The sequence below is a fragment of the Gigantopelta aegis genome, chromosome 14, assembly GCF_016097555.1.
Source record: "Gigantopelta aegis isolate Gae_Host chromosome 14, Gae_host_genome, whole genome shotgun sequence".
NCBI classification, from domain to species: Eukaryota; Metazoa; Mollusca; class Gastropoda; order Neomphalida; family Peltospiridae; genus Gigantopelta; species Gigantopelta aegis.
In genome coordinates this window covers 29110397-29133629 of record NC_054712.1, presented here as the reverse complement: position 1 = coordinate 29133629, position 23233 = coordinate 29110397, and the positions used below count along the sequence as shown (strand labels likewise).

General features: G+C 36.2%; 1 protein-coding gene across 2 annotated transcripts in view; it reads right to left on the bottom strand.

Moving 5' to 3' along the window:
- LOC121388256 (heat shock factor protein 1-like) overlaps positions 1 to 15247 on the bottom strand; it is a 54625-nt gene extending 39378 nt beyond the window's left edge. For both annotated transcript variants that reach the window (XM_041519526.1, XM_041519527.1), the window contains exons 1-3: positions 15093 to 15247; positions 7522 to 7630; positions 2586 to 2710 (exon numbers count right to left, since the gene is read on the bottom strand). In XM_041519526.1, coding sequence (XP_041375460.1) covers positions 2586 to 2710; positions 7522 to 7630; positions 15093 to 15212 — 354 coding nt within the window. In that variant the 5' untranslated portion in view covers positions 15213 to 15247. The remainder of the gene's footprint in view (positions 1 to 2585; positions 2711 to 7521; positions 7631 to 15092) is intronic.
- Positions 15248 to 23233: the final 7986 nt, after the last annotated feature.

Here is a 23233-nt window from a genome sequence, read left to right as displayed (position 1 = left end):
ATACATTCTAATAAAATTACAAAGGATATATTATAATGTAATTTCCGTCTAATTTAGAAATTTATAAACAAAATCACATTTTAATAAAATTACAAAGTATATATTATAATGTAATTTCCGTCTAATTTTAAGTTTAAAACAAAATCACATTGTGAATGTCAAAATTATTAACCTTTTATTTTTAACTTAATAAAGAAATTTTAGTTTTTAATTAACATATGAAATGAAATTTCCTAATTTCATGTCAAATAATGCAGCAATGAGCATTACTATACAACCACCTTTCTGCAATAGAGATTACCTTAGTATATGTCGTTATATGCAAGTAAAAGAAATTAATAATAAAATATTTGTTCAACAATATATTGGCACATTTTAAACTATGGCTATTTGGTATCTAACATGTGGTTATTTTGACACAGTTTGCTCGAGAGAAAGAAAGGAAACCCATTGCTGCCACACAAGCTACTGCTACCAATATATACCCACTAGGCTTTCTTCCAGAAAATAATTTGTATATGTATGTTAATAAAAACAAAACACTAAGTGTCCTTACTAGGTTAGGTGGTTATGGGTTTGGGGTTTTTTTTCAATTGGACACTACTTTAACAAATTTTAAACATCAGTTCTTTTACTATAATCTTTCTAAAAACTATAAAAATGTATCCATTAATTTCCAAGATTGTAGGGTACATAATTAGGGCTTGAACTTAACGGCGTTGAGATATAAACTGCTGTAGGTAGAGATCATCTGGTAAAGCTCCTTAACAATGATAAAATGTATAAACCCTGTGTGTGTTATCTGCAAGAATTTAACACTTGTGCATTTGAAATATGTCTGCATACAGCAAAATAGTCTTTCAGTCATGTTTATTTGTTACAAATGTCACTTTTCAATTAAAATTGCAATAGGCAGACTCAAAATTGCCATCAGTGGGTTGTTTCACCCATGACAATTCTTTACAAAATTGCCATGGGAGACAAATTCTTAAGTTCGAGTTCTGATGTAATTTTACCATTCGTACCCTTTGGCAGAAACCCTGACACTTTCCCTTAGACAGGACAGTACACACCATGGCCTTTGATGTACCCATCATGGGACACAGGATGAGGGTGAGAATTATATAAGTAAAGAATCTGATGGGTTTTCTTGGTAGCCCCAGAGCACATTGTTTAATTATGAACTATTGTCAACATGTGGTAATTGGAACACCTGATGTAAAGAATAAGGGGAAAACATCCACATTCACCAAATAGGCCTCAGCTGATTAACAGCCGGAGGTCTTTCATATTGACTTTCACACAAACAGAACAACATAATTATATACTGAATTAAGTCTCGATCAGGGTGAAGGCAGTAAATGCCGCTCAAAGTGTGCAGTATCCTTTCTGATAATCAACTTCACAAGCACCTTGTGACTTTCCATTTTATTTTTTAAAGTATTTCAGACTTATCGAGAAATCTAAATTTTCATATGAAATATAAATCTTATGCTTTTATTGATCATGTTTTAGGCAAGTGCTCTACTACTGATACCATTAACACCCCAAACATTAAAGCACTCTGATGTGAAACAATGCACATTCAATAGTTATTGCCAGCTCTTGCTATACTAGTGTCGGTATAAAGTGCTGGCAGTAGCTAGTGGGAATTTCTGAGTGTCCTCTCGGTGGAGGTGATTTTTCTGTTACATTGCTACACCCACTTTCACTACGATGCGCTTTGAACTTATTTGAAAGTTAGGGCAGGACATAGCCCAGTGGTAAAGCGCACGCTCGATGCGTGGTCAGTCTGCGATCAATCCCCATCGGTGGACCCATTGGGCTATTTTTCGTTCCAGCCAGTGCACCACGACTGGTATATCAAAAGCTGTGGTATGTACTACCCGTCTGTGGGATGGCACATATAAAAGATCCCTTGCTGCTAATCGAAAAGAGTAGCCCATGAAGTGGTGACAGTGGGTTTCCTCTTTTAATATCTGTGTGGTCCTTAACCATATGTCTGACGCCATATAACCATAAACAAAATGTGTTGAGTGTGTCGTTAAATAAAACATTTCTTTCTTTCTATTTGAAAATTTGCATAATCAATTTATGGATTACATACAAATAAGTGCAAGTAACCCAATTCTTTTTTGCATATCCTGTAAGATCCATCTAAATGTTGTCCTACATCCCCATGTGCAAGTTGGGATTTATTTCTAGTTCGGTTTGGTTGTATTTCTTGGGTGTGTAGCGGTCTGTGAAGAATGTGGTTCAGTTCAATTCCAGTTATGATGTCAAGTCATATGACAGTGACTAAACAGCCACACTGTGTCAATAGTAATGTTATGTGAAAGCAACAGGACACTCCAGTAATATCAGATACTAGAGACTTTAAGACAGTCGTGGTGCACTGGCTGTGATGAGAAGTAGCCCAGTGGGCCCACCAATGGGGAACGATGCTAGACAGACCACGCATTAAGCGAGCACTTTACAACTGGGCTACTTCCAGCCCTCTCTAAGTGCATACATGCATTTTAAGGAATCAAACATGATGTGTCAAAAGAAGGAGAAAGAGAAAGAGAACTCGTCACAGATCTTACCTTCCGTTTGATGTTTTCCAACAGTTGTTCCTGACCTTGCTGGAAGTATGTGTGATGAAACTCAAGGTCATCTCTGTCTACCTTCAGAGCACCCTGATCTACGTTAACCACCTTTCGAAATCCATCTGAAAAACAAAAACATTGGCATCACAATAAAAGAAGGAAATGTTTTAATTAACGATGCACTCAATACATTTTATTTATGGTTATATGGCGTTGGACATATGGTTAAGGACCACACAGATATTGAAGGAGGAAACCCACTGTTGCCACTTCATGGGCTACTCTTTCCAATTAGCAGCAAGGGATTTTTTATATGCACCATCCCATAGACAGGATAACACATACCACGGCCTTTGATGTACCAGTCGTGGTGCACTGGTTGGAGCGAGGAATAGCCCAGTTGGCCCACTGATGGGACTCAATAAAAGAATAGGCTATCAATGGCAGATTTCATTCTAATTTGCCAAGAATTAAATAGAATGAAACCGGTCTAAACCGGATCATGCTGGGGACTTAATATTTATTTGATTCTGACAGGATCTGTTGTATAGAGGGTTGTGTTTTAGAATTTAGAAAATTCAGGACCATGAAACTTTGTTGGTTTTGACAGGATTCTGGTTTGTACAGTGTCAGGTTTAGATATAGGTTTCAATGTACATGCAACCAAGTTACATTTAGGTAATAGTACCACTCTCAGATACGACTGTATAGATGGACTGATGAAATGACACTGTACACATTAGTACTGGATAGCAGGTTTCATAGATGTGGAAATTTTACACACACAATGATGGATATGTAGTGGTGACCCCACCTCCCCCCTCCCCACCCCACCCACACACACACTGTGAGGTTCTAAATGGAGTAAATTCTCAAAATGAATGTATTACTTATTATCAAAGGATACAGCTCAATGAGCATTTCTTTGAAGGTCAAACCTTTTATTGCTTCATATACAATACAGAACTGTGAAACTAATTTTTATATACATACTAAATATATATAAATACACTTTTTTTTTAAATTTAAGATAGTCTTTTGATACAAAAATAAAATTAAAATGTGTCAGCTTTATGTTTCTTTAGCCAGGGATTTATCCAGGCATTGTACAGTACTAAGCATCGGCATCCTTCCAAAAATCAAATGTCAGAGAAAATTCCCAATTTCTTGGCTATAAATTCCCAATTATTCACCAATCTTATCTCAAAATCTAATCATCATCAATATATATACCATCTAAAAATTGATCTATTTACCAATTTAATTTTATTCACATATATGAACAGACAAAAACGATTTCATGCTGTTTACACTGGTACTCAATAATTTACTATTCTAAGTAACACTGTAGGCGTAATGCAAACAGAAATCAGTAATGTACTGTACATCAAATTAGATTTCATTGCTGATAATGTTAAAATTTCGTAATGAAACTTACCTAAACAATGTATCGACTTTCTTGGGCAGTACATACAAATAATGTTGTTCCTTATATATTATTTAACTGTAAAAAATAGGCTAGCACTTGGCATTTAAGATTTAATTAAATGCAAATATTTATATTTATTATTTTTTATTTTTAAATATACATGTACATGTATAACTGAAAATCAAAACAAAAATTGGTACATTTTTTTGTTTTATTATTTATTTAATTAAGAATAATGTATTAAAAGAAAATGAATATAATTAATTATATGTTTTAAATTATATTACACTGATACAGATGCATAAATTCAGTGGCTCCCAAAATTCAAAATTTTGACTAAAATTGTGCTAATTTTCCCAATCCAGTGAATAATCCTGGATAAATCCCTGTTAGCTAAAATATGCTTCAAAAATGCCTTGGCTATTTAATTTTTAATAGTTACACTAGTAAGTACCACTTCACTGAAGTTGCATCAGCAAAAAATCAGTGTTAATCAATATGCATTCAGCTTAGAACTACATTGATCAGCAAACGCTGACGGCTAATTTGAACTGTGAACACCCCAAAAATGCGCAGAGTTCTATGAATACAGATCACAATTTCACAACTAATCGGAAAATTATAATCTACATGCACTACAGTACCGGACCCAACACACTATTTGGACTGTGAGTTCATTCAACACTACTGTTATTTACTTTATGTGCAGCGAGTATAATGTCACAAAGCTACATCTCAATTAACACCCTGTAGTACACACCTATATACAATGTAGACCGTTTCCTCTATAAAGTATTTCATTTTACCTGACACACACTTTTAGATGTCCAACTGTTGCTGTTCTGTTCAACTCCATACGGTAGTAGTTCTACCAAAGCAGTATTACAAGTAAATGTTTACCAATTAATAATCTCCCATGTTTTACTGGCAATGCAATATGCTGGTGTAATGCAACATGGTAGTAGTTTATTATCTAGAACAGAATGACTTTTGTTTGAACTACATATAAAAAAACAAATATCTTTTTGACTCTACATGTACATGTACATGTACATAGTATTTTACGAACATGCAGTGAGAAAAGAAACACTACAAACATTCAAAATATGGTAAATACATACTGTCACAATTTTAAATGTTTATATATGGGGCATACACAAATTACATGTTTGATATCTGACAAGTTTGTTGCACAGACTTACAAAAATGTATCTAAACTAAAGGGCTAGCTTTATCTTTTTATTGGCATTGCCTTCTTGTACTAGGAAATAACATATATTTGCCTTGCATGTTCAACGCCCCTCACACACACATACTGAATAGTTATAAATATATTAAATTACACGTATGTCACATATTTGGCATAAACAATGACAATGAAAGCACAGTGGTTTAATAATAGTTTTGTTATCTCAGTGGTTTTTCTTTTTTCATTTATGTTCCGACACAAGGTTTTGATTACACATTTAATATATATATATACTACTCAAAAGAATTTAAGGGTCAGACGATATTTTCGACATTATTTTCTGAATGTCAATTATATTAGCTAAACCATAATGTCACGCATGGTATTGTTCCATTTTGACGAAAGTGGGTCTAAGCAACCCATAAATGAATTAAAATCCACTGTCATTGACACTGTCGACTAGTTCTAATGGCGAAAACATGCTTACATTTGCACGTAAATTAGGGCGAAAGCGAAAGGTCTGCTAAGTGCCCATAACTTGCTTTTTCACAAAGCGCTTCATTTGCACGCTTTGCATGTGTATTCCATGTTCCCAATGCTGAATTTCCATATAATTGGAGCTTGCGTTCGTGTACAGTGCACACTCCAAATTCGACAATGGTACGACATCAACTGACTATCGAAGATCGAGGGAGGGCTATTGCTTGGCTTCAGGATGGCAATATGCAAAGAAATGTTGCTCTGAGACTTGGTGTCAGTGTCGTTGGCCGACTGTGGCAACGGTACCAAGCAACGAATTCTGTTCGAAATCGTCCACGTCCGGGAAGACCCCGAAGCACTACAAATAGAGAGGACCGCTACATCACCAATATGGCTCTACGTCAACGCACAACCACTGCACGCCGATTACGTGACAATCTGCGGACTGCGACTGGAACTCGAGTGTCTGATCAAACCATACGCAATCGTCTGAGAGCCAATAATCTACGCTGCCGTCGCCAGGCTGTTCGACCACCACTCCTACCACGTAACAGAACGGCCAGACGTCACTGGTGCACGCTTCATCTGCGGTGGCAACGTGTTCAGTGGGGTCGAGTGATGTTCACTGATGAGTCCAGGTTTAGTCTCCAGTTCAACGACGGTCGGGTTCGTGTCTACAGATGTCCTGGGGAGCACTTCACTGACGTTAACGTTAGACAACGTCACCGTTGTGGTGGCAGCGTCATGGTGTGGGGCGGCATCTCTATCCACCACAGGACCCCCCTCTATGTGGTGGATGGCAATCTGAATGGAATCCGCTATCTGAATGAGATTATCCGGCCGTTAGTTCTCCCAGGCCTTCAGCAGATTGGCGGCGGGGCAGTTCTGCAGGATGACAATGCCAGACCCCACCGCGCCAGGGTGGTAACGGACTTTCTCAGACAACAAGGTATCGCCAGGATGGATTGGCCAGCCAACTTGGTCCCAATAGAGCACGCCTGGGACGAATTAGGAAGGAGAGTTCGGGATAACCATGCCCCTCCGGCCAACCTTCATGATCTGGGTCAACTTCTTATGGCAGAGTGGCACGCCATTCCCCAAGAGTTCTTCAGACGTCTGATCAACAGCATGAGGCAACGATGTGTCGAGTGTATTCGCGCCAGGGGTGGATTCACACACTATTAAACGAATGTTCTCATGTGTAAAATCCATGTTTGACAACCCTCAACTTTGACAGCATGTCATGTGACTTTCTTGTATACAGTGACGTTTATTTGTTGTTTTTTGTAAATATGGAACAATAAATTAAATTTTTGATGTAGTTTACATCATCAATCTAATACACTCTGAAACTTATTTGGTTATAATCAAATATAAGTATTATATCTCTTACAAATTTTACCTTCTATTTAAAAAAAAATTTAATGAAAAAACTGAACTGAAAATGGTAAAAATGCCCTCTAACACGAGTGTTGTTTATCGACGCCTTTCCAAATGTCTAGCAAAAACACTATATATATATATATATATTGGTACAATAAACATATATATATATATATATATCAGTACAATAAACATATGTGAATTAATTAATTGGTAGGTCATGTTAAGTTTTTAAACACTGTGAAACCCCTGTAAACTGGACCCTCAATAAACCAGAATTCCCTAAAAATCAGAACTTCTTTAAACAGGATACCCCTTAATACTGGACATTTTACTTGGTCCTATGAGTGTCTAGTTTAGATGGGTTTCACTGTATCTTTCTTGAGGCACATATTTTTAAAAATGTCATATCTTATTGAAAAAAATAGTAAAATTTAAAATCTAAAACATACACATGTTGAGTTGGCGAATGAAGCTTGCAATGTTGTTATGCTTGAAGTATCTTGGTAGAACTTCACGTGAAAATCTGTTTTGGTCATGAATGTGAAAACTTGTACCATTCTGAAAAAGAATATAAAAGGAATTTTACAATCTTTAGATTCAATACAAACTGACACTACCAGTACAGGCCTTTTGTTTGATGGTGGGTAACTGCCAATGCACGATTGTTTGACCAACACATAATATGAAAACAGACAGCAGATGCCGGGAGGGGGTGGGGTGTTGGTTGGGGAGGGGACTATATCAAATGTTTTAGTCGCCTATGGGTAACTGCTGACATTGTGGGGTAAGGTTACAGTCACTCAGGCTCCTTCAGTGTCCAATCACAAAAAAAGAAGGAAATTAAACCCCACCCCTTTCTCATTTGGCAAAAATTATATATGATTATATATTGTAGCTGCTGAAGGCAGTATTAGTTTTTAGCTTGGCTCAGTATGTTCATTAGAAGATGAGAACCTTTGGAAGCTGTTGTTGCTGCTACTGCTGCCTATTTTTCATGCTTACAATAATTATAAAAAAAATGAAAACTAGAATATTCTTTGTTGAATAACAATCATGTGCTCACCATATATAGTCCGTTTCCTTCAAAAGGAAACCAATGAATTGACATGTAACTTCATAATGAATAGAGTTAAAATTCATATAAAAACATGTTATTGAAGGAATGGTAAAGCAAGGCTTTTGGACTGGTATGCATATTCAATGATACATAATACACATTACTGCTTAATATCAACAGATATAATCATATAGTTAATTAATGAAACGGTTAAATGTGACGGCTATTATATATAACGGGCGCAGCCATTTTGTACCATCCCAGTGAATACGCCCTCTGGCGAGCTGGTGTTACGTAATACCTAATGTGTCACGTCAGGAATTAGTCTTTGAACTGAAGAAACAAAACATGTACCTAATTTTTGCGGATGCATCGCAATGTTCTGTAATAATATCCATCCCAGTAACACAGCAACGTGTATATGTGGTTTATTTTTCAATACAAAATAAACCACCATTGTCAGTGTTGAAATCACTGTATTATTTTTTGTATATAAATTAACCCACGTACGGAAATAATAGTCGGGAGTGTTTTCTTGGTTAATTGGGTCTCTTTTTTTCATGGCCTGTACCTGTGGTTCTTGATTGGCAGGTGTATATTCAGACGGTCCCCAGACACTGTGTCTAGACACACTGAAAAGACGTGCCTCCTTTATTAAGATCACAGGGTATTGTGTGATAACCTCAAATCGCAATGGACTTTACCAGCCGTTTTGCTTTATTATTGTAAGTAATTCTGTAAAACCCTTGATTAAATAGACTTTCCCATCTAAAATCACAAAACTGACCAATTACGTAATCCCAAAGAAAAGAAAATTATCACTTGGGTATTTTGAGTGGTCGTTTTTGCTCGAATGTATTCTACCAATAGGCTTAATAATATGCATTTTTTCTTTGGAAATTTTAAAAGAAAAAAATACTATAACTCCATTTCGTTATATTGATGCAAATTGAAATATATTTAGTTAAACAGTTTATTATACTATCAAGTCATTTATGTTGTTTTACAAAAGCGAAGCGCCTTGTCATAAATTAGAGTGTTTGTTTACACTGTGCATAATAGAGAAGTTGGACAGAGCTGACATCACTTTGCCCCAAGCTATACCACTGGACGTTACAAAAACGAAACAAAATGGCTGCCCCCAGTTAGCAGGAATAATCATGTTTTTTTATTAATTGTAAAATTACGCGTTTTTCATTTGTTAAAGTGTCAGTATGTGTTGGTGGTCCAGGTATGCATCTTTCCAACACATAAGGCTCTTGTTGGAGTTTAGTCTACCTTTAAGTTTTAAACCCATACCCACTCAATATTTTTTTTTTTTTAAAGGAAACAAATCCAGTATAAATAAAAATAATTCTTTACAAATTACCATTAAATAAGGAGGATTAAATCTTATTTTTAATATAGGGGTGAAAACTAAATGCTAGGACAGCCGAGGTATACAGCTTCACTTGCACCGTCTCTGAAATAAAAACAAATAATGCAATACAAAGAGAATAAAGGTAGAACTGCACATGCTTTAGTTTATAAACCTAGTCTTGGGGCGGCAGTCCTCTGTGGCAATGCATGAAGGGGTACAATTTCCAGTATCGGATTTCCTCAGGAATGGATGAAGCACGCACACGTGTGCCAGGGCTTCTAGATGATGGTAGCCCCACTCCCATGGCTAGTGATATTCAATGTTGGGCAAGTAAATAACTACTATTGCCATGCCTGACGGCTAGTGAAATGTTTTGGTCAAATGTTGCAGTTAAGTATATTTTGTAAATATGAACATTCTGCCCCCACCCAAACCCCCCAATGTTAGTCTTTTTAAACTATATCTCCCTGTTTAGGTGACATATCTAATAATTACTATTATTTAGTAAAATTGTATCCACTTAAACAGAAGTAGGGCTTGTGAATTTTTAATAGTGGCTAGTAAATGTTTTAAATCACTGATTCTGATCCTGTGGCTAGTGGATTTTATAAAAATTCTCAAAACCATTCAATTCAGTTTCTGTGTCTTTGTTTTATTATATATCACCTTGGACGAGTCTCCGGGTTAGTTCAATAGTTGTCACCAAGGTAACTTCACTTCAGCTTATGTTTTTGACAAATGTCAATTAAGAACCAAAGTTAAATGGAAACTTATTTTAAAGCAAGTAAAGTACACCTTATTCATTATATTTATCACTAGCTTTGCTATTTTAAAGTTATTTGAGTTGCAAACGTGATTGAAATTCATTTACATCTCATAGGCACCCCTACCTCCCCAGCTAATTAAGTGATTATAAATTGCATAAATTTACTCAAATTTGATTTTAGTAATTATTTGAGTTTTATTACTTTTCCCATATTTAATAGTGAACAGAATACAACAACAAAATTTATATCAATCCCCCTGTAAACTGGATACCGATCTAACTTATTTGGGCCCAATTAATTTGGCACATGGGTTCAGGCTACTGTTCAGAGGAGATTCACTGCATCATGTAAACTTGTACGTAGGGCCTACTAGTATATATGTAACAGTACATGAAAAATAAAGGACAACAGTAACATTATTTTAACATTTGGTGACAGGCACATTTTCATTTATAATAGGCCAATTTGTCAAGCACCACCAAATAATTATTTCCAGGCCTTCAGCTGAAGGTGAAAGTTGAAAACCATGGCAGTGACGTGTACGTTCTGAATGGAATGTGCTCAAGAACAATTTAACTGGTTTTCAATGAATCCTAAACAAAAACACAAATTTTTTATGACTTTTGTTTCACGCTGAAACCATCTCAACTGTAAAACATTCTACAATTTGTTGCAGTCACCAGTCGCGAAAATTACATGCAATCTGAAGTGAAGAGAAATAAGCGAGTTGGTTTAAAAAGAAAAGGTAAGAGGTTTAACTTTTCCTTCTGCATCCAACTCCTGCCCTACATAGATGGACAAGTGGAAATATTGGCGGACAAGTAGATTTTGTGGTATACTTGTCCAGTGGACAAGTGAATCTTTTTTCTTATTTCTATCACTGATGTGCCCCAGTGACATTGCTATTTATAGACCGCCCATGACCTCACGTTGTAGTCCATAAATGCTACACTGTTGTCCCAGGATTATTTTAGCACTTTTTTTGTTTTGTCTTGTTAAAAATCTTCCTGTGAAAATGAACGATCACACATGACACATCTCATAATCAGTTTCGTAATCGTTTTCTTGAGTGGCACAGTTTGTCATTACTGCAGATGCATGTTCATTGACATGCATGCCTTAGATCCCTACATGTATTTTTTGTTCTCAGGTAGACTGTGTGCACACGTGGATCTTTGTTCATTTTAATTTTCTGTAACAATGTGACAATTGTGAACTGGACTGACTGTCAAGTAAGGTGTTAAAACTTTTGTTTTATTTCCATTTTTCTGTATTTTTCTTTTTAATTTAAACAAAAATAACCCCAAAAAAGACTTACACTGTTTATGATCATTTTTAACATGTGGGAAAGGTGTTTTTTAGACGTAAGACTGACCTACTTCGCGTTTATATACACAAAAACACGAGAATTATTTTTTGAAATTATTATATAATTATTGATAATTGTAAAAATTTAATCGTACCTTTAACAATAAATATGTGGATACTTGATTTACATCAGGGGATATTAACCATTGAAAAAGAAATTGAGTTTTAATTTGCTAAAAACACTGACAACATGACAACTTCCTGTGCATACCTAAGCAAAATAGCAAGTGCACTGAATCACTGGACGCCCCAATACACCGGACACAGCTGTATGTTTGAACTCGACCCAATACACCGGACACAGCTGTATGTTTGAACTCGACCCAATACACCGGACACAGCTGTATGTTTGAACTCGACCCAATACACCGGACACAGCTGTATGTTTGAACTCGACCCAATACACCGGACACAGCTGTATGTTTGAACTCAACCCAGTATTTGTAGTTGGTAATGGCTGAAATTGGCAGGACTTTCCTTTGGCACTGTCACATATAAACTTAAAGAACATAAATTATTAAATACTTTAATACTTGTAATAGTTAGTGACGGTGCCAAAGGAAGGTCCTTCCAATCCTTCTTTAGAGACACAAACTGGGAGTGGGGGACGGTCGGAAGTAATTTCCAGAATGAGACGTTAATTATAGTTAATAATAATAATAATAGTAGAGACCGCACCGGAAGACTGGTAGTGCCACTCACATCTGTTACACCATTGCCAAATGCAAGGTTTGAAAAGCACATGTTAGTTAACGTCTATAAAACATTTATTGTTTAATATTGGAAGAATATCAGGTATAAAATACATTGATAAAACTTTATAACAAATATAGAACTCGTTTTACTTGCCACTTTACGTTTTATTCAGTGGCAAAGTGAAAAAGTAGCGATATCGCATTTAATTATTGAAAAATAGTGTTGTTGTTGTTATTGCAAGTATTTATTTTTGTGAGGTAATTAAATTTAATTTATTACTCTTGCAGTACATGACAAAATTTAGATGTTTTGATTTCTTGTATAACTGTGATCGCCCGTTAACAACATCTTCCTGTTTGTCTGTTTACTACAATCCAAGATGGCGGATATTTGTTTACATTTTCAATGATTTGTTATTATGAATACATTTATTGTGGCCCTGACACATCTGTTGTTAGGGAATCACATAAAAATAATCCCTATAACCACATCTTTATAATTAAAGCCGCACACCCTAGTTCCATCCAGCGAAAATAAATTATAATTTGGTTAATCTACAAACCTGTAACACACTTAGATCACGTTTTTATCAAATGGAGTGAAAAAGCAGGTTTTATATCGATAAATACCATGGGAATCCCCATGTCCCAATTGCTTGAAATAATTTTAAAAGTTAGTATTCTGATGTCACCGGTAGATGTCGCTCGAAGCACAACAATGCCTACGTCACGACAATTTTCACAGAGTGCGCACAGACTTGGGGTGCATTCTTTTCACCTCTCCTGGACATGTTCCAACTGTTCTGTCCTGGTTGTATCCCCTCTCCAGATATCGTAAGACTTAGCAAAATTATTGGTTTTAAGGGTTTGTAACATTTTGTATTGAGACACTTACTTGTCTGAACTTTATTGTTACTGAAAATGTTCACGAACTGTGAAGAAAAATCTCACAAATGAACAAGCAAACGACAACAAATCGGATGTTGATTGCGCGAACCGTGCAAGAGAAAACAAACCGAACCAAAAATGATAACGGTCACGTGGTATACCAACGTCTGTGACGTTTACACAGGAAGATTTGCTCTAAAAATAGATTGGACCTCGCTTGCTTAACGTTTTTTTCTCGAGTGCACGGCTGTTGTTAAGAAATACAAAAAATGCATTTCGTGGTTTTACAAACATCAGGATTACTAGGATTACCAAAAAGCACTTCAGGTGAATGGAAATGTGTATTCTAAATAATAAAATGTAAGTAAAGTGCAATTTTATTTGTGAAAAATGGGTTTAATAACGAAAAACAACGCCGTAATGGTTAACAACTAGCCGTAACTAGGGCGTGTCCCTTTAACAGATGTAGGACAAAATGTCACTGGAAAAAATGTCAAGTCAAAATATTAACTATTAATATTAGTATTAAAGTGGAAAGAAGGAAATGTTTTATTTAATGACACACTCAACACATTTTATTTATGGTTATATGGCATCAGACATATGGTTAAGAACCACACAGATATTGTGAGAGGAAACCCGCTGTCGCCACTTCATAGGCTACTCTTTTTCGATTAGCATCAAGGGATCTTTTATATGCACCATCCCACCGACAGGATAGTACACACCACAGCCTTTGTTACACCAGTTGTGGAGCACTGGCTGTAATCAATTAAGTGGTACCCAGGTAAAAATGTCAACTTTGACATTATACTTATTGTGTAAAAAAAACTTTTTAAAATCCTAACCATGTATTCTACGACTTTTCGTTTCACCAATTAAACCACTGTTTGCACACCTTTGACAATGACAGCACTAAATGTGTATATAATTGTCTCAATAACACAGCATGGGTGATGTAAAAACATTTAATGCCACTAACTTATTTAAAAAAATCAAAGACAGGCTGGCTTAATAAGCCATACAAGCAACAATGAAGCATTCTCTCTAATTATTCCAAATTTTGTAATTATGAAGAAACTCAGTTTCCCAAAACCTAACACATACATCTGTTATCTCTCTTGCCCTGTCCTTCTTTTCCTCTCTCCCCCTCTTTCACTGCTCTCTTCTCTCTATCTCTCATATAACACACACACACAAGTTGACATTTTGACAGATACAACATTAATGGTACACATTTTGTCCTCTTACATATTGACCATTGACCTGTATATCACTTTTTCCATGGCCGACTGATGCTCTTTACTCTGTACAATTGAATGCTGTGATAATGCGGGTAACGAATGAAGAGTTATATGTAGCACATGACAATGATGGTAATGTTCATTTGTAATGCACAAATGAGTTTTATTACATTCCACATGTTGTATGATATATGCTTATGCAACAAAAATGGCCGTTTTCTTATGTGGGACCCTTTTTGGGGGTGAATGGGTATTATAATGACCAATTAGTCGATTATACTGATTATATTAATGGTACTGAAGGTATTTTATTTGAAAATAATGAATACATTCCTACAATTTTGAGTGTGCCAAACTTTTTGGGATTTTATTTTTCTTTACAAAACGGAGTTACCTACCCTGATTACAAACTTTTTATTTTGGGGGTCAGGGCTAATTGAATTTTTTTTTTGAATTTTTTTAAAATTCTTTTAAAGGTATTTCTTCAGTATAGCAAACAATCAATATCATTCTTGTCATATCTAAAAAGTGCCCGCGGTCCCTAATAATAGTCGTGTATAACTAAACGGTAAACCCGATAACAGTTCATGATGAAAACAAGTTATTACGGTACATAAAGTGTAATGACAGCGCATAATTACCTGTCCCCAGTATATTAAATCATCCGTGGAGTGGTCTTCCACTAGTGTCCATAGCTTCATCAAAAATGCCGGAACATTTCCCGAGTTCTGTTCATTTTCGTAAACGTTATTAGCATACATTGTAAATGCCAAAATGAAAACAAGCACATGAAGGCAGAAATGTCACATTTATTTATTCCTTTATACTGCGCATGCGTTGTTTTCTATTTCCGTTCCAAAAAAAGAAAAGAAAGTAAAACAAATGGGCAACACACACATATACGCACATGTCCGTTTAAAAAAAATAATAATAATATTTTTTTTTTTTTTTTTTTTTAACTGACCAAAAAAAGTATTTAGTTCAGACTGGGATGAGGTTTACGTAGACGCCTTTGTTATGCTATACACTGGCGTAGGAAGCGGGAGGGGGAAGCACTTGGTAACAGCAGTGATGTTTGTATACATGTGTGTGTGTGTGTGTGTGTGTGTGTGTGTGTGTTGCCTTTTTTTTTCTTTTTCTTTTTTTGAAAGGAAATAGAAAACACACACTTGTGTGGTCCAAAACACACTTTTTGGCAACTTCCGCCCGTGATATATTATATATATACTCTTCTAAAAAAAGTAAGGGAATTCTAATAAGAATTTACAATTGCCAAAATTGTAAGGTATATTAGCTGTGGGGAATGGTTATATGATAATAGTGAATTAATTGGGCAAACATTACAACCGGTAGTTCAGTATTACAGTAGGTTTTATGACCACCAAAGATCTTGAAGGACGATTGGGATCAGAAGTGAAATTTGAAAGTTGACCTTTTTTTTATCAGTAAATCGCTAACTCAATCAAAATTACTAAAAACAAAACAATAACAACCGTATGATCAACAGAATGAAAAAGACTGACAGAAATAATGTTCCACAGTGATTAATGACTCAATAAAAATGACTAAAACAAAACAATAACAACTGTATGATCAAACGAATGAAAAAGATTGACAGAAATAATGTTCCACAGTGATTAATCGACCTTCCTGGAAATTGTCAAAATGGAGAATGATACCCCACGCACGTGCAAACTATGGAATGTGTTTGGGTGTGTTGATAAACAGACCTGAACGTTCTTTACTAGGATGTCTGTGGTCAAAACATATGTTCGGTCTAACAGTTTATATTAGGCCTAATATTAATATTTCAGGTTCCCCTACTTTTTTTAAGAGTATATATATTATTTTTATTTTATTTTTTATTTTTTATTTTTCATTTTTTTTTATTTTTTTTTTTCTTACGCTTTTTACACATATACTTAAGTAACTTTTTGTCTTTATTACTTGTAAATTATCCGGTTAAATTCCTTTATGTATTCAGATTGTTTTTGATATTGGTTTATCCATTCATTCATTATTATTTTGTTCTTTGTTTCATTCATTTATTTATCCTTAATTATAGTCAAACTATTATTTTATCCCCCTCCCCACACTTTTTTTTTACCTCAATCATATGGTATGTTTAGTGTTACCGTACTTTTAATCTTTGACCAGTAGTTTGTTGAGTTTACTCGCTTACCGTATTTGTATCTTTGACCATTTTAGTTTTGTTCTGCAGGGGGTTTTTTTTCAGTCTGAGCTTTCTGAACAGGCGGACATTTTACTCGCTCCTCGATGAGAGAGAGAGACAGACAGAGACAGAGACAGAGAGAGAGAGAGAGAGAGACAGACAGACTGAGACAGAGAGAGAGAGAGAGACACACACATACATACACACACACACACACACACACACGTGTTTTGGTACCTTCCTACGCCCGTGGGGTGGATAATTAAATTAATCTGTAGTGGGTTTTTTTTGATATTATTAAAAGTTATTCTCTGCATATTACAGCATGTAAGCATCAAGTTTCATGTTGGTACCGTAACGCGACGTTAATAGACGCAACATTAACTTAATATAACCTATGTTGATTTAAATAAAGTAATTTTGTGATCATTTAAGAGTTGTCATAACCACTCGTTTACGAGCACCGCAGGCAAAATCGCTTGGGTGATTACAAAGTTTTGGCCAAATTTCTACTAAAGATGGAATGAATATGTTTATTCAACGTCAGTATCGTAACGCAGATTCATAATGGATACTGTGAATTTGGCAGTTAAATGAATATATAACTATGTAAAAAGGAATGGCGTGTTGCATATGACACCATGAAACATTGCATGCAGCAATGCATTTTAAATAAATAGTGTCATTTCTGTAAAATGTAGTCAGTACCATAACGTCAGTACCGTAACATATATTTCCGTTACAGTACAATGGCTTTCGATTCTCAAAGTCAAAGATGTATGTATGCACAGCTGCCAGAAAAGAGGTCACAACTCAGACCCACAGCTGTTTCTGGACAAAAGTACAGTTCCAGTGGTGGAAGAGACTAAATTTCTGGGGGTAATATTTGACAGGAAGTTATCATTTGTTCCCCATCTAAAATACGTCAAAAAGAAGGGTTCAAAAGCCCTTAACATTTTAAAGGTTATTGGTAGTACAGAATGGGGAGCAGACCAAAAGGTTATGTTCCGTCTGTATCGATCTTTAGTAAAATCTAAACATGACTATTGGTGCATTGTGTATGGATCAGCACGAAAGTCTCACCTGCAAATGCTAGATCCTATACACAACCAGGTGCTTAGGCTGTGTCTTGTTGCTTTTAGAACATCACCTGTGGGGAGCCTGTACGCTGATGCACACGGATCTAGTCAGGGTGCTAGACGTGCATAGCTTTCTCTGTAGTATGTCACCAAGATTGCCGATGCCAAAACATCCAGCTCATAATGCAGGTTTTGGTAATAAATATATGAAGTTGTTTGATGCAAAGCTAAAATGCCATTGTCACATTTCGTCTTCGTATTAAGCAATTGCTAACCGTTTCCAACATTAATTTAACAGACATTATGGAAACACCTTCATATTTTATATTGCCACTCTGGTGTATCAAACTACCCGAAATTGTACTTGATCTTGTGCAACTGAAACAGGATCGCACAGATCTATAAACAGCACTTCATAAAAATTCAAGAAAGGTACCGTGATTACGTTCCTGTTTATTCGGATGGATCGCGGGATGGGAATTGTGTGGCTTGTGCTACAGTCTTTTCATCTGATGCAATAATTTCCATGACATTGCTTGATTCAACATCTATTTTTACTGTGGAATCCTGGGTAATCATTGAAGTCTTAGAACAAATTAAGCATTCTGTGGAATCCAAATATATTATGTTTTACAGACTCACTTTCATGTCTCCAAGCTTTACAAAATATTATGCTGGAACATCCCTTAATTGGGATGTTGATACGAAAGTGTGTCTTTGTTATCCATTGCTAATAAAGATATTGTATTTTGTTGGGTTCCTAGCCATACTGGTATCAGGGATAATGAAAAGGCAGACACAGCTGCCAAGGCTGCTTTGGATTTGCTCCATTCCAGGGTTGGTGTGCTTTTCACAGATCTCAAACATTATATTAACCAATATATATTTTCGATTTGGCAAGATGACTGGAACGGCGCGGTTGCGAACAAGCTTCATTCTATAAAGCCAGTTCTGGGAGAGTGGCCGTCCTCCAACAGGCGGAGCAGGAAGAGTGAAATGGTCTTGTGTCGTGTTCGCATCGGTGATAGGCCTACATGCTTGACGCATTCATTTGTTATAAAGAAGGATCTTCCACCTGAGTGTGAACATTGCCAGTTGTCACGGGGATTCTATAATACCCGTAACTGAATAAAACACGATTGTCCAAATATCTCTCCTAACTGTATATCTATTAGATCTCTCTGTAACGGGCAGTATATACCCGCTTTGGCTCGTCTAGGTATGATCAGCGATACGATCTTATATAAAGTATATATTATTATAGCACGTTTAGTTCACTAGAAAACACAACAAAAACACAATACACTTTGGAATCTGTATTAATCTACGCTGACAAATGTACTGCCGCAGTAGTTAATTAATAACAACAAATAATAACAACCCAGAACTGATCACTTAATTAGTTAATCTCTAGGTGTCTAGTTTACACAATATGCTAATCACTTCACCGTGACACAACACCCACACGTGTGATAATTGAGAAACGCTTCTAGGGGAACTTAATTAATAAAGGAATTACAGCTCTATTCCTAACTGGTTAATTTTTAATTAACCCTTACTACTCGTTCAGTAACCTTGTAACACAGAATTAATACTGGTACCTATCACAATAAAGACAATAACCTACAGTTTACCTAGGTCCTCTAGGATGACTGGCTAAGCTTTATATTACCAAATACTCGTATAAATATAGAACAGTAAGACTACGATTTACTTCGTCAGATGACCGAAGACACTGTCTAAAGAATATTGGTATAATACAGTATTAAAATATTTAAAAGTCACATCAATCACATCAAGGTTATACAACAGAGCAGAAATAATATATTTACCAAAGTCCAAACGGACTAACGTTCCCTGGGAGCCGTCCTTTTTGCTTCTCCCCATAACTCTAAAACACTAGCTATTTATTATAAATCGAATATCGCCTGGGGGTACATCGCGGCACCGAATCTTATCATGTGAGTTTCCACCACGACCAGAGTCGGTATATTTTTCTCTGATCGTCAGACTGGCTGTCGCCATTCCGCGAGCAATCCCCTGGCCATAAACAGCACTACCGGAGATATTACGTAACTACTAGCCACATGGCCTCCACACCTGCTCTGGGTGTGTATTAGAAAAGCTCGATGACCGTCGCGCAGAAGTATTACGTAACAAGTTGCCCACCTGGGTAAGTGCAATTTGGAATTGCACACGGCCTTCTAAAACAATTAATATCGCCACAGGCGAAAACAAATTAAGAGCATGTTCCGTCACACCAGTGTACACTGACGGTTCAACATATTCTGGTGGAGTGTAATCATCTTGGACCGACGAGGAAAGATATATTTGGTGTACAAAATGTGATTAAATCATTTCGATTCCACCCTGAACTTATATTTAAGTTTTTACGAGATACTGATTTTTATTTGAAAGTTTAACATACTTACCTGTGACACTTATACCTTTACACGGCTCTTTACACTGTGTTTTTTTAAGTTGATTTTATAAAAAAAATTGTATTGATGTTTGTCATCAATTCATTTTTATATTTACCATTGTGTGACACCCCGATATGTTTTTGTGCTGGAGTGTCGTTAAACATTCATTCATTCATTCCCTTACAGTACTGACACGGTGTTACGGTATTGACACAGTATTACACAATGACTGACATATGGGTAGCATGAAGTGCAAAATAGATATTAATATTTGTAATTTTATAGAATATTATGCAAAATTAGATGAAAATAACTAAAATCCACCAAATGAAGTATTTACAGGCACTTAATGTGTTCCATTTTCACCGAATTAAATCGAACTTGTCAAAATCTGAAACACAGTATGTTTTTTGAAATGGCAAACTTTCAAAGTGCCCTGAAAATCTACTTTTATTATTATTATTTTATTTTTTTTAACTGGGCGGGGTGGGGGATGTAATATTTTGGTAGGCTGGGTACCCTACGCGCCATTCTCTTCTCCCACATATTGTTTACTGTAGGTTAGGTGCTGCCCTGAACGCTGTAGTGTAACGAATTAAAGTTTGTTTTGTTTAACGACACCGCTAGAGCACATCGATTTATTAATCATCGTCTATTGGAAGAATAATTTTTTGTTTAACGGCACTAGAGCACATTGATTATTAATCATCGGCTATTGGATGTCAAACATTTGGTAATTTTGACATATAGGCTTAGTCTTAGAAAGGAAACTCGCTACTTTTTTTTCCATTAGTAGCTGGGGATCTTTTATATGCACCATCCCAGATAGGACTGCACATACCACGGCCTTTGATATACCAGTCGTGTTGCACTGGCTGGAACGAAAAATAGCCCAATGGTCCCATCGACTGGGGTCGATCCCAAACCGACCGCGCACCAAGCAAGCGCCTGGCAACTGGCCTACGTCCCGCCCCTCGTCTATTGGATGTGAAACATGATTTAACGTGGTATTTTACCTCGTCGTCTTAGAGGAAACCCGAGCACTACCTTTTTCTGTTAGGACAAGGACAGATTGTTTTACTTTCACATTCAGGACAAGCTGTTGTAACACATCTCGTCGGGCCTCCAGTTCAGGACAGCACCTCAGGCGAGCGCTCTACAAACTGAGCAAGATTCTGCCCTGATGAGTAGTGATGTAACAATACATCGAACTATCGATATGTTGCGATAGTCAGTGCCTCGATAGCAATGCATCGATAGTTAATTCAGCTATCGATAACTATCGCAGTTGTTTGCTCAACTATCGATAGTTTCCATAGTATGCACAATGAATGCATACCAACAACGTGTGGTCTATATATTATAAATTTATTAAATATGATTTCACTGCCTAAAAAAAAAGAAAAAAAAAGAGTACTAATCAAAATTATACCCAGGTGATTTTTCAATCTTATATATTATTAGTTGTGAAAATCCCTGGAATTCAAACAACCGGTAGAAAAAATGACAATAAATGACCTGTTATAGATAGAATTACAATTTTACTGCAAAACATATGTAATTTGGAACAGACTATAACACCCAGGTTTATGTTGATCACACTTGACAGGTGATATCACAAGTACTAAGCTAAGCAGAGAGGTGATCTCAGGTGTGTTCAATATCAATCTTGTGGATCTAACACCAGCCAGTTGGAGCTCATGTCCACCAATCAAAACCTTACTTGCAGAATCCTGCCAGTGATTTAAAAATAATTTGAAAACATTCCGAATTATCTTGAGGGTATACGACATGTTTCGTGTGAATTACGAATGCCTTAAAACATGTTTTATTTTATAAAATAAATAATTTGTAATGTAAAACTGAAGACTGATTTTTTTTTTTTTTTTTAATAAATAAATAAATAATTTTTAATGTAAAATTGAAGACTGATAACCCACCCCGTACGTATTGGTAAGGTTCGCTGTACTGCGGCCACTAAAATAGACTCGCCCGATATTTTTAGAATTTGTATGCTCCCAAATAACGTTATAAAAGGCGAAGTGTGATTGGTCAATATTTAAATTTTGATTCTTTTTTAAGTGGTCATACCACACTATTAAAAAGTATCCCCTGCATTTCTTTCCCATACTTCCCACCCCCCCCCCCCCCCCCCCTCCCGCCCCGGAGTCGGTCACTGGCGAAGTCAGAGGCTGAATCCGGGGTGGGCGTGCCTGAACCCTAGTGGATAGGGGCACGTTAAATGAGTTGCCCGTTGCCCGTAAATTAGTATTTACAGACGAAATGTTACCTGGACATTGGGGGCTACGCAGTGTTGTTAGTTTTAAATCACTGGCAGGATTCTGCAAGTAATGTTTTGATTGGTGGACATGAGCTCCAACTGACTGGTGTTAGATCCACATGTAATAGTGGAGCTAATTTTAATTAGATTGGTTCAATATCAAACTTGGTGTTATAGTCTGTTTCATATTACATATGTTTTGCAGTAAAATTGTAAATAAATCTCATAATTTATTATTTCTATCTATAACAGGTCATTTGTTATTTTAGGTACCGGTTGTTTGAATACCATAACAGGTCATGATAATACTAATATATAAGACTGGAAAATCACCTGGGTATAATTTTGATTAGTACTTTAGTGACATTATTGTAAATAAACACAGTCATACATACAAACATAAACATACGTACGCACGCACACACACACACACACACACACACACACACACACACACACACACACAAACACACATACACACACACACATACATACATACATACATACATACAGGCCTACATACATCCATGCATGCATACTTATATACATAATAGTTTTGCGAAATAGCTATTCATATTACTGTTATCAAGCGATTTAAGAATCCACAATAGTATTGCAATACTATTGCAATAGTACTATCACTATTGCAGGCCCGTACGCAGAAATTTATGGGGGGGGGGGGGTGCGTAATCGACAGACCAAAGGGCCGGAGTTGCCAGGGGAGTCCGGGGGCATGCCCCCCGCCCCCACCCCCACCCCCGAAATTTATTTAAATCTAGAATGCAGGAGATGCATTTTCCTGCATTCTGGGAAGTAAATTTGAAAT